Source organism: Calypte anna, chromosome 7, assembly GCF_003957555.1.
Source record: "Calypte anna isolate BGI_N300 chromosome 7, bCalAnn1_v1.p, whole genome shotgun sequence".
Lineage (NCBI taxonomy): Eukaryota > Metazoa > Chordata > Aves > Apodiformes > Trochilidae > Calypte > Calypte anna.
In genome coordinates, this window is record NC_044253.1 from 34,750,138 (window position 1) to 34,762,147 (window position 12,010).

Genomic DNA, 12,010 nt, shown 5'->3' on the forward strand with positions numbered 1-12,010 from the left:
AATTATTAAAAAAAAAAAAACACACCAATAAAAAAAACCATGTATAAAATCTAAGTGGGAGATAATTAGTATAACTCCCAATCAGTGCATCAGTTCCTAAATTCCTGGGCAGTCCTGTAGGATTAATCTGACCAAAGTCATTGTTGCAAGAGCCCTTTATATTTCCATCATTCCGACACCCTTCCAAGGGTCCCACATTCTCTGAGAAGGTGACAGAAAGGGTAAGGGGACACTGACACAGCTACTGTCTGCCAGGGCATCAGAAATAACCTGTGGGACCAGTGTGTGGAGCTTGCTCACCCAGAGGAAACACTGATCCTTCTTCAGCATCAGTTGTGAGGGAAAATGCTGTGGGAATGAGCCAGGTACCAGACAAATCAAACATTTTCAGCCTGTAACACTACAGAGATCCAGACAGTCCTGCACGGTGCTTCCTATGTAAGCAGCACAGTTAATTAGCTGTGTGTTGATTAATGGTGCTCTCTCTCACATCAAGAATTTATTGAGTCTGTTACTGTATACACGGTCATAATTGCCAAAGAGCCATGGCTAAATACTATTCCTTGCAGCCCACTCCTTAAGCATCATAATGTAAAACTAATTGGCACTTGTTTGTTAATTAATATGAAATATTTTAAGTGATGCACCATAAAACTTGCCACTGGTATGCTCTTTTCTAAACAGCCACGAATGAACAGAACTATTTTAATAGCTTGGGAAGAAGCTCCTTCTTTTGAATCATGGTGGGGAAGGGGGAGTCTTTGTTCCTTGTACTGTTTGGGTTTTTTTCTTCTGTGCTCAGGCGTTTACCAAAAGAGCCATTCTCGAATAATTAGTCAGCAGTTATTCTACTTCCATGGTGCATTAAGGCAGATTAGCAAAAGACATTCTTATGCAAGAATATGAGGGAGCACCCACACCAAAATACCCACTCAGGGTAATTCTTTTGGAGTGGCTGTTTCGGTAAATTTCCAAGCACAACAGAGATCAGCTCCCAGCAAATGATCTAGCTTCACCTCAGGGAAGACAACAAAGATCAGGAAAGACACATGAATTCCCGTGTCCCTTCTGAGCTCTTTAAACCCAGAGTTAGCCTCTGCTTAGGGAAAGGGCTTGCAGAGAAACAAAGCAGATCCCCACGGTGAAAGAAAGAAGCCCAGAGGCTGGATCCCTCATCCTGAGGATGGGTAATGCAAACCTTTCTTCAGCCACATTTGTTCCCAAAAAACAGGGGCATGGGCAGCAAAAATTGGGCCTGACTGGTTCTAAAGGCAGACCTGGACAGAGAGGTGGCTTTTAGGTTGATTCCACTTGTGGAATCGAAGGCCAGGGAAAAGCACAGCTCCATGGGGACTTGGGAGGTAAGGCAGAAGGAACCAAGCTCTCCTCTGGCTGAGTCAACCACTGATCCCTCTACAGAGGGAATTACCTTGTTGGTGAAACATCTACCATGGCTTAAAATTATGACTCTGTGTGTGTGTGTGTGTGTGTGTGTGTGTGTTCAAGGTTCAACCAAGAGATTAGCTGAACACTTTGTTAAAAACAAGGGAAAATCTGGGCTGTTTTCACTCCATGCCTACAGTTTGGAAGCAAACAAACTACACCAACAAGAAGCAGGGTCAGGAATGAAACCATTGCTCTTTCTCAACTGCAAGCTTAATTCCTGGGCTTGCATCCACCCAGCTGAAGCACAGTTCTTTACACAGCACTCACTTCTGATGCTCCAGCAAGCAGCAGACTCTGAGCAGTTCAGTAATCTCACAGAGGGCCAAATGAGACATGAGGAGGTTTTGTTCCTTCTGTGGATGACAGCTTTCCTTTTTTTTTTTTTTTTTTTTTTTTTGGGTACTGGGCAGGCATTTGTAAACAGTCAGAAGCTGAAAGGTTGCTAGAGCTTTCTGGAAGCAAAACAGAAAGGGGCAAATCATGCTTGCTTGTTCACTCCCTCTTAATTTTTGTCCCTACAACAGATTTCACCACAGAATTTTCCAGACTGCATGTGTGCAGGTCTTTACAGACCTCCTTTGAAGGGCTGGACACCACGTGTCTGCACAAAGCCACCCCCAAGGAGTTTTCAGACAGTTGTCTGAAGTTGTCTTCAGCCAGCCCTGGGGGAACAAGAAGTGCTGAAAATCATGTGCCTGATCAGAGGGGTGGTTTTGCTGTCATTTGCGCCTCCTTGCCTCCTTTTCCAGACTGCTCCTTGGTAAATCACATCCCTGCCTTGAAGGGCATGAAGAAGTCATAAAAACCTGTGTGTAAAGATACACAACCTCTACCCAGGGAGAGGAACCAGGAGATGCTAAATGCCTGATGGATGTGAAAGCTATGCCCATGCCTGTAAGAGGAGGCTGTAACCAGCTGCCCCAGGGTAACTGGACCATGCAAGCCTCCAGGGCTGGGTGATCTCCCCACCAACACTGGGTGCATCCTCAGAGGATCAGGATCTGAGTGGCTCACTCTCTGAGCTACCTGGAGATACAGGCTGGATGAGCTAGGCTGAGCCTTCTCTGTGGAGGAGGACAAAGCTGCTCAGCTCTGCTTGCAGAGAAGGAGGAACACTCCCCTGGGTAGCAAGGAGTGATGCACCAAGCTGCCAGTCCTTATGGAAATGCTTCTAAAGGGAACACCCCCTTCTAATTAGAAACTAGATTATATGCTGATGCAAACTGTAATAAACAAAACTTGGTGAGAAGACTGCTCAGTTTCAGCTTGACATGAAATGGACTTAGTGTGAACATACCCAAAGGGCACCATCTGACCCAAGTTTTCATGTTGGAGAGGCCTAAACAAGTGTATGGACACACAGGAGGCTGACCCCCCTTTTACCATTTGCACTGCCAGAACACCACACTCAGCCCATAACACAGGATTAGTGACTAAAGACCCACTGCAAGCAGCCAGAATAAACCTTTACCTACCAGCTGACCCAGCAACTGTTTCCTACGCTTTCTCTCAAGCAGCACCAATGCTGATTTCACACTTTATAGAACAAATATCAAAATAAACTCTGTGTTTGTTGAGCTCAACCCCATGTGATGACTCTGCACACCACTGTTCATTTCTCATCTTGCAACACCAGAGGACTTCCAATCAGTCCAAACAGAGCTAAAACAACTTGCAGGATCCACAGGGCAGCTCTTCCCCCCCTTCCTCCTCCCTCTCTCCCACTTCCAAAGCCACTTTGGTAGCTTCTTAAAAAGAAAAGAAATTTTAGATTTGGCTCCAACCAAGGGTATCCGAGCCACGGGTACCATCTGCAGCAAAGCTCACCAGCAGCAGGGCCACACCTCCTGACAGAGGAGCAGGGTTCCACAGAAAGAAACTTCCTCACACTCGGGTTGGCCCAGGCCAAGTGGGATGTGGCAGGATCTCTCACCTAAGCCTGTGCCTCTCCAGCAGAGGCAGTGGCTGCAGGATCTGGCACACTGACTCTGCTTGATTGGTAAAGCACTTTGGAAACGTTCCTGGAGTCACTGACTAAATAAGTCCCTCTCTCTTGATTTTAAATTGGGGCTAAATGCTGCACATCGTGTTGGCAAGCACATGAAAGCAGCTGGAAGCACAAAGACAATACCAGGCATTTCAGGACCTTTTTTCTTTTTTTTTTTTTCACCCTTGGCACGTTAAACAACTGAAGGCCACACTGAGCAGAGATCAGTGTTTTACCAGATAATACCACAGGCTTCCAGCCTCACTATCCCAGGCTCCTATTGGCACCAGCTCAGATGGGGAGGGCTGGCTCAGGCAGGGACACCAGCCTGGCTCAGTGGCCTTTGGACCTTGCTCCTGTTGCCTGCATGGCCCAACAGCACAGGCACAGCTGCCTCATTGCAGAGAAGACAAGAGAGAGAACCTTCATTTAAAAAAAAAAACAAAACAACCTCTGAGAATGAGGTTTCAGCTGGCAATCTTCAGGCCTTTCACCCTGGGAAGGCTATGTTAAAGTGAGGCTATGATAAAATGGGTTATGTCCTCTATCTGAAGAGTACTGCTTACATTATTAATGACAAAATGCATATAAAAGCTCTGTAATGTTCACATGGCTTTCATTTCCCAGCAGTTATTTGATCATAGTTAGAACGTGAAAGCTCATGCATCTCACAGGGCAGTTGCCTGCTGTCTTCTTACCAGTTTATACATTCTGCAGAGCAATACATTTTTACTATTAAGTTTCTTTGAGTTTCATGCTCTCTACTTCTGGTAATGCTTCAATATACAAGACATCAGTTAGAGGTATGTAGCCAAGTGGGTACCAAACAACTACTTTGCTAAAGCTTTTTTGTGGGGTAAAGACATTTGATCAAGCAACAAGTCTGCAAGTGGGGGAAAAAAAGCACGTTGTGTAATGAGATCACAAAATATGCCAGTAGAGAACTGGTAATGCCTCAGCAGCAAATTATTCCCCATTAGACATTATTTTCAGACTTCCTGTGCCATTAAGGCTATCAAGATGCAACCCTTGGAGCAAACCCACACATACAGAACTCAGTAGTGCAGGAGTTTTTTATAAGAGCACACACACACACACACACACACAAAAAAAAAGCTAAAAAGAGATGCCATCAGGCCCATCTGTTAAGCACAAAAAAATTATTTTCTTGAATGTCACAATTACCCAGCCACAACTAAACGCTGTAATTTGTTGACCGGCTCCTTGCGAACTTCAAGAATGACCTCAAACCCTTGGATAAAACTGCAAAATAATTTCTCCCCTTTTAAATGTAATTTTGTAATGCTTTGATTCCCACCCATTACCAGGCCCCAGGGCTCCAACAACATGCTGCTACATGTTTCCAGTGCAATTAAAACAAAGCTGAAGCCACAGACAGCAGCTCTGGGAACTTTCAAGTACAAGGATTCCAGCTAACAACAACAACAAAAAAAAAGTGAAAAACGTCAGATATGTAATTCTGGAAAACAAAACAACAAACTGCTAATTTAAACTATTCTGCTCATAAGTGCTCAGACTAAATGGTTAAAATACAGAGGTATTCTGCCAGCAAGTTTAGCTCACCTGCATGTTCTGCAAGTTACACAGGCACTCAAGAAAAACAAGAATAAAAACCAGAAGAAATGGTCAACCTTGGCAGCATATGCTCTGAAAAAATTGCCCAATAGGTTTGTACCCACAATATCTGGTTCCTGGATGCATCTGATGACACTAAGACCTGCATTGGTACCACTGAAAGAAAAAAAAAAAATTCTAGACAACAGAAATTAAATGGAAGCCTGAAAACTTTATTTCCGTCAGCACACGGAGCCTCTGCCTCTCTGGCAAGGAACAACCTGGATCAGCTACACCCAGACCTCTGGAAACAGCCCTTAAAAGTGGTCTTTGCTGGCTCTCAGGGGTTTGTCCCTGACACCAATGCATGCCCCCATGTTCCAGATGGCTTCAGACCAGGCACTTTTATTCCCAGGATCCAGCTAAAAACACCACTTTGCCCAAACCTTAATGCAAGGACCCGAACTGGAAGATTTATTTCTCTACTACACGTAGCCATGACAACCACATCTTCATTTCAGAGATGAGCAGGAAAAGGTCATGAGGCACTTGTCATGCAGGAATAAAATACCACACCTCAAGCAGGCACCAGGAGGTCAGGTTTGCTGGATGCCATCTGCAGCTTCAAGAAAACTAACATCATAACAGGCACACACCCCCTCCTCTGAACAGCCCAGGCAAAGTGCAACCCTTGAAATATTACCAACGAGTGAACTTCTGGGGGATTTCTCTGCTAAAGAAATCTCTACGATGGGCTTGAGCATGCTACACCACTCCAGAAATCCTCCTGATGAAAGTGCTTCTTGTTCACCTCGAAACAAGCTGCAGAACTATCAGAAACTGATACTTGATGCAGAAGCCACGGCCAAAAATAGCAAGCAGCTTCCTTTTCAAGCCTCTATTTTGCTCTCCTTGGCGACTCAAAACTTTCTTCCCCCCCTCCCCTGAAGAGGGCCATGCCTGGAGGCATTTAGAAGATGGGTGGGGATCTGGTTTAGTAGTGAACATGGCACTTGTAGGCTTACAGCTGGACCAGATGATCTTAAAGGTCTTTTTCAACCGAAATTATCCTACAACTCTCTGTGTGAGAGCTCAAGTGTCATCTATCCCAGAGAGCAGACACAAGGGCAGGAATGCTGACACATCCCATTTTTTTTTCCCAAACTTCTTAGTTTTACATTAAAAAGCCCAGAGCAACACCTTGCAGTGTGTACAGTACGCCTGGGAACATCATGGGTCTAGAAAACTAGGGGCTGCTGCAGTGCAGTTATTTTGGTCCAACCACATTTTCATTCCTCAACAAATAAGAGAGAAACACTCTGGTGGGCAAATTGCTCCTTCTTCCTTCCCTCCCCACAGCTATGTTTGTCTCATGGCCACCTGAGTGCTTTGTACTAAAATGGATTATCTCTTCCTTGCTGTGAGCCCTTAGAAAATGGCTTGAAAGCCTGAAAACTTAATATACACCTAAGTATTACCTACCAAGCATCTGAGGATGGGAGGAATTGTGGAACCTGGTGCCACACAAAGTTAACCCACGGGGCTGGCTGCATCCATGGGGCACAGATTCATTACTCCTATTTTTTTTTTTTTAAGGATACACAGAAGGACAGCCTTTTCCATTCAATTAATCTGAATCAAGGTAAAGACACACCACCATTTGGAAATTCAATTGGCTTTGCTAGGAGATTATTAGTTAGTGTGGTATTCATTCTGCTCTTAAGTCTACTCAGATACAAGCCCAGCCTTTGCCCAGTCAAATTTTAATGATCTTTGATGTCTGTTTAAAATTATTTAAACATCTGTTTAATGCTGTTTCACTGTGACCATAATAAAAAGCATCCTGATGGTCAGTGCAGAGCTGTCAAAGACAGGAAAACATTTGGGAAAGGGAGGGAGAGAAATGGTCTTTTCAGTTCTAGTCACACTGCATTACTCCCAGCAATCAAGGACTATGAGGAAAGAAGAAGACAAAAAGCAGGAGACAGGATGAGGTTTTGCAGCTAATAGCAGCCTAAGTGCACACACACTAACTATTTATCTAGCTGCACAACCCTTAAGAATGCATATGCATGCTTGTAAGGGTAGCCTGAGAAATTATTCTGTTGTTTTGCACATGGAAGAGCCAGTGACACTGAAGTCACAGGAAATTTTGACAAGGCGAGACAGAGCTTGTGTCTGCCTCAGGTTTTCAGCCAGCTTCCCACCGAATTTAACAGTGCAGGCATAAAAAAACAAACAAACAAACAAAAAAACCCCCAAACACTCAGCACTACATCTCCGAAAAGCAGCTAGGCAGGTTTCATCTGTAGGTAACTTCCCATTTCATTTTTGTTTACAGGAAACCTTCTCGGTGTCTTTCAAACTGGGATCCCAAATCGAGGGCAGCCACACACCCAGGGACTCCCCAGGCCTTTACAAAGGAGGAGAAGGACAGAAGCAGCTGGCAGAGCCAATCCACAGGCCCCCAGGCACTGCTGGCAGTCCTGCAAGGAGGACCCCAGGTGGCAAGGCAAGCCTGGAAATGAGATGGAGACACTACAGAAACTGAGAATTCTTCAAACTTTCCAAAAGCTAACAAGAGGAAGGATACATAGAGAAATATTTTAAGATATTCTGCCCTCTCACCAAAAATGATAGGGGCAATCATCTGGGTTTGCTGCCCAGAATCATCAACAGAAACCCTGAAGATTAAAAGCACACTCAGCAGGACTCTGACTAAGAGGGTTGCCCTTGAGAAGCTTGCAAGTGGCAAACCAACCATACTCAACAAACCAAGCTACTGGGTGCAAGTATGAAGATGAAGCCAGACAAAAAACTGCAGGAAAGCAGTGGCAGAAAGCACCCTCAGAGGACAGGAGAGAGACTGGGTCCTGGACGTGACTGCTGCCCAAAAAGAAGCCCCAAAAGTCAAAAACCAATCAATACTCTCACCCTTGTTTGGCAAAGAAAAGAGACTCATGAGAAGGAGGGAATGGCAATTCAAAATATAGGAGGGAATGAAGAGCTGCACACAGCAAGCAGGTTTCCTCTAACAGGCAGAGCCAGGCTCTATCCATGCAACTCACACCTGAAAGCATCCAGCCACCCACTTGTGTAAGGCTTGTCTTCTGCTCCTTCATTCCAGCTTAAATGCAAAGGCTTTCATCACACACAACTCTACCCTCACATGACATAGAATACCATGAAAATGGAAAAAATACAGCCCATAAACTGGGTGAGGAACAACACAGCAGTAAGTCTCAGGATTGGAAAAAAAAAAAAAGTTGTTTTCTCAGTCCTCAAGCAATTTGCTTGCTTGCAGTAATCACTCACTGCAGGGGTAGTGGGGAAGGAAAAAAAAAAGGCAGAGATAAACATTTTTAGAGTAAGTTTTGTAACATTTGTATATGACAACTGAAATGTTTAGACCATCAGAATGTTTGTAACTTCACAGACACACCACTAAACACAAATATTACAATCCTAAGAATTTAATTTCAGTTTTATGAATTATCTTAGGTTGTTTTCAGCCTAACATTTTGTCATTCAAAAATGGCTAGCAGGGGGTTGGTTACTGAAGAAAGGAAGGCCTGGAAAGAACTGCATGCAGATACTAATGATGGTAGAATACACTTCCTGTGGTTAAATGATTTAAGGGTTTCTCATGGCTGGACTTATCAGGCAGCAATTACCATCACTGGAAGCAAATTCAAGTAACTTCCACTAATGCTGAACTCTTAAACTAAGCTCTCCTGCCACAGGAGTGAATGCAGCCATAAGTACCTTTAATCTCTTGAAAGGATTAAGCATAGCAATACCTTAGCACCTTTCAGCTATAACAATAAATGAAAGTCCCCCTGTGTCTTCAAAGCCTGCATTAGAAGCGGTGATTAATTTCTCATCTGTCTGAATATCCCATGTGCTGTTAGATGCACTTGGTAAGGGAAGCCAAGAATGGAGGGGCAGGTTACTTAGAGAAACACAGTGTTTAAACTCTCAGCCTGGGGGTTGTCTAATCTCCTACCCTGAGCTATCCTCACTGGTCAACAAAGTCATGGATCCAGAGGAAACCACCTGCCACAGAAATCAGAATAACCAGCAAGGGAGAGAGCCCTCCTGGTTTTGGAGTCAACCTCCCCTGCACATCACAATTAAGGCCTGAACCAGACTTGACACTCAATTGCACAAAAAGCTGTGTCCTACCTACTGCAGTTCTTCTTGCAGGAGGCTGCAAGCACACGGGCTGCTGTGGCCTCTACTGTTCATGCAAAAGGAAATGGTTTCCTGAATCCCTGAAAGTTATCCTTGCCACAGTTGCCTGGATCCTCAAAAGCAGGAAGAAACCCAGAAGGAGCTCCTGCAACCCCAGTGAGTCTGAGCACAGGCAGGAGTTGTTACAGGCATGCAAATCTTCCCAGGCACCTCACTCTTTGTCCCAGCTTCACCTCTATTTTGCCTGGGTCTGTCTAGGAACGTGTGGGGCTGCTGCTCCTCTGTCTCTTTTAGTTAAGAGGTGGGGATGGAGCTCTTCAAACCTGATACAGATGAAAAGTACAGCTTGGCCTGATGATGACAGAGCTGCCTTGGTTACAGCTGCTCAGGCTGCACGTTAGAAAGGCTCCACCAGCTCTGAATATTCAGCAACAGGCACACATAAACTTCTGCACCTGGTTTAAAAGGAAGCACCACATCCAGCTTGAACGTAACTTCCCTCTCCTCCAGACTCTCAGGAGCAGAAGAAAAAGATCTGCTGGAAAAACTGAAGAAAACCAAGAGAGATCTAGTAGGATGAGCACAGGTAGACCAACATACCTCTTTGTAAATGACTGGAGACACACACCCACAAAGAAAAAACTATCAGCCTGTTGTATCCTGTCCCAGGACACAGCCTGACCAGGAACCATCACAAGCATCCACAAATATTTGGAGTATCCCCAAAGCTAGGACACTACAGGGCACAAAAGCCAAGGAGCCTCTTCCCCTCAGCTGTGAAGCTTCTCAGAAGAGAATAAGAGAACACCAAGACAACAGCCTGTCATTGTTTTTTTATGGCAATACAGACTTCAGCAAGACATGATTCACTTGACTTAAATCTGTTTTGACTTCTGCTGCTGCTGAAGCAAAATCCTTGCTGCAAGATTCCAGGAAAGGTTTAGAAACTCTGAAGGCAGTCAATTCACAGGCTTCATTAAATGTGTGAAAAGAACTAAAGCGGGACCATTTTGGTACTCTGCAATGATATATTTTTAATTCTTGCTAACTGGACTTCTAATACAGCAAATCCTCCCCAAATCTCTTTATTTATGAGACTCAGTCTCTACACCGCAGGGTAGCAAAGCCTCGTGGCCTTAAACTTTTTCTTTGTGGGTCATAAGCACCACATCTAAAGATGAGGATGTTTGAGAGACATGTCAGGAGAAAGCCCATAAGTGCTGCCTCCTGTTACACACAAAAATGCATTACAGGCTGTTCTTGGTCACACTTTGTCCCTTTTCCTTTCAAAACTCTTTATAGCCTGCTACATAGAGGTTTGTGTGTGTGCGGAGGGGGAGATTTTCTTGGAAAAGCATAAATAGACTGCGAGGGAGGTTTGTGATCCATAAGTGAGGGGTATCTGTGAGGGGATGGATGGCTGCAGACAGTCCTTCTGAACCCAAGAGGAAGGTCTGAGGCTTGCAGAACACCCACGCTGCAGATCACAGGCAGACCACGTTAAATTAAAAATAGCAGATTAAAGCACGCAAAGCGTGTAACAGTTGGTCAAATATGCGGGATAAATCAGGATGTGGGGGCCGTGATATCAATTTACTAAATATTTTTAAACGCTTTTTAACTATCAGAAATAAGAAATGCTTTAGTACTGATTGCAGCTGGCTGTCCACTGATAAATTTAACATGATTTAAGGGCTCTAACACCACGGCTTTTTCCTACCAGCCTGCAAACGACGGCGACAGCTAAAGCCAACAGGCGCTGAGGGAAAAAAAAAAAGGAAAAAAAAAAAAAAGCGACAGGAAAAATCATTTAGACGTATGGCGCGGCAAGGAAAGGGGGGAGAAACCCCCAGGAAAGATAAGCAAAACCGAGAGGCCTCTCCGAACGAGCCAACATCCACTTCCCTCCTACCCAGCCGACGGGAGCTGTCAGGATTTCACCCGGGAGGGCGGGCGAGCGCCTGTAGTGGGCAACCAGCCCCGGCCTCCCCGACACACAGACAATGTCTGCCGGGAGGAGAAGCCAAGCGCGTCCCGGGCGGCCCGGGGGGCTGCAGACACCCCTGAGGAACGGGGGGACGGCGGCAGCCGCCTCCGCTCCGGGCCCCGCTGGGCCTCCCCCTCACAAGGCGGAGCCGGGCCCGCTGAGGGGGAGCCCGCCGCCCCGCTGCCTCCCTCCCTCCTTCCCTCCGGCCGGTGCCTACCTGGTCGGCGAGCTTGAGCACCGCCATCCTCCGCCGCTCCTCCCGCACACATCCAGCTCCTGCGACGGGCGGCGAGCGCGCCCCGGGACCCGCGGCGGCTGCTGCGGCGGCGGCAGCGGCTCCGCTCCGAGCCGGTGGGGCGGGGCGGGGGCGCGGAGGCCGCCTCGCCTCGCCCAGCCCGGCCCGGCCCAGGAAGCAGGGGCGGGCGGGCTGTCTCGCACGGGCCGCGCCACCGCCACCACTACCACACCACAACCACCACCGCCGCCTTTGTTCCCGCCGGGGGCTGCTGCTGCTGCCTCCGCGGAGAAGCGCGGGTGCTCCGAGCGCCCCGCCGGGCACGGTGAGGGGAGGAGAGGGGAGAGACGGCACCGCCTCAGGCCGCGCCGGTCCCGCCCCTGACAGGAGCCCTGTTGGTAGCCGGGGGTCTCCCGCTGCCGGTCTGGAGACGGAACCGGAGCGACCCCCGAGTCCCTCAGGGCGCGGTGTCGGCAGCCTGAGGGGAGGCGGCGGTGCCCGCGTTCCCGCCTCAGGGTGCGCGGGCTGCCTGACAGGGGCTGCGGGGCTGCCTGACAGGGGGCTGCCTGACAGGGGGCTGCCTGAC

At 47.0% G+C, this 12,010-nt stretch overlaps 1 protein-coding gene across 1 annotated transcript in view; it reads right to left on the reverse strand.

The window, feature by feature from the left end:
• ANKRD44 (ankyrin repeat domain 44) overlaps positions 1 to 11,533 on the reverse strand; it is a 112,737-nt gene extending 101,204 nt beyond the window's left edge. Inside the window, 1 exon segment of the mRNA XM_030454115.1 lies at positions 11,407 to 11,533. Within this exon segment, the coding sequence (XP_030309975.1) occupies positions 11,407 to 11,433 (27 nt within the window). The 5' untranslated portion in view covers positions 11,434 to 11,533.
• Between the last annotated feature and the right edge of the window lie 477 nt (positions 11,534 to 12,010).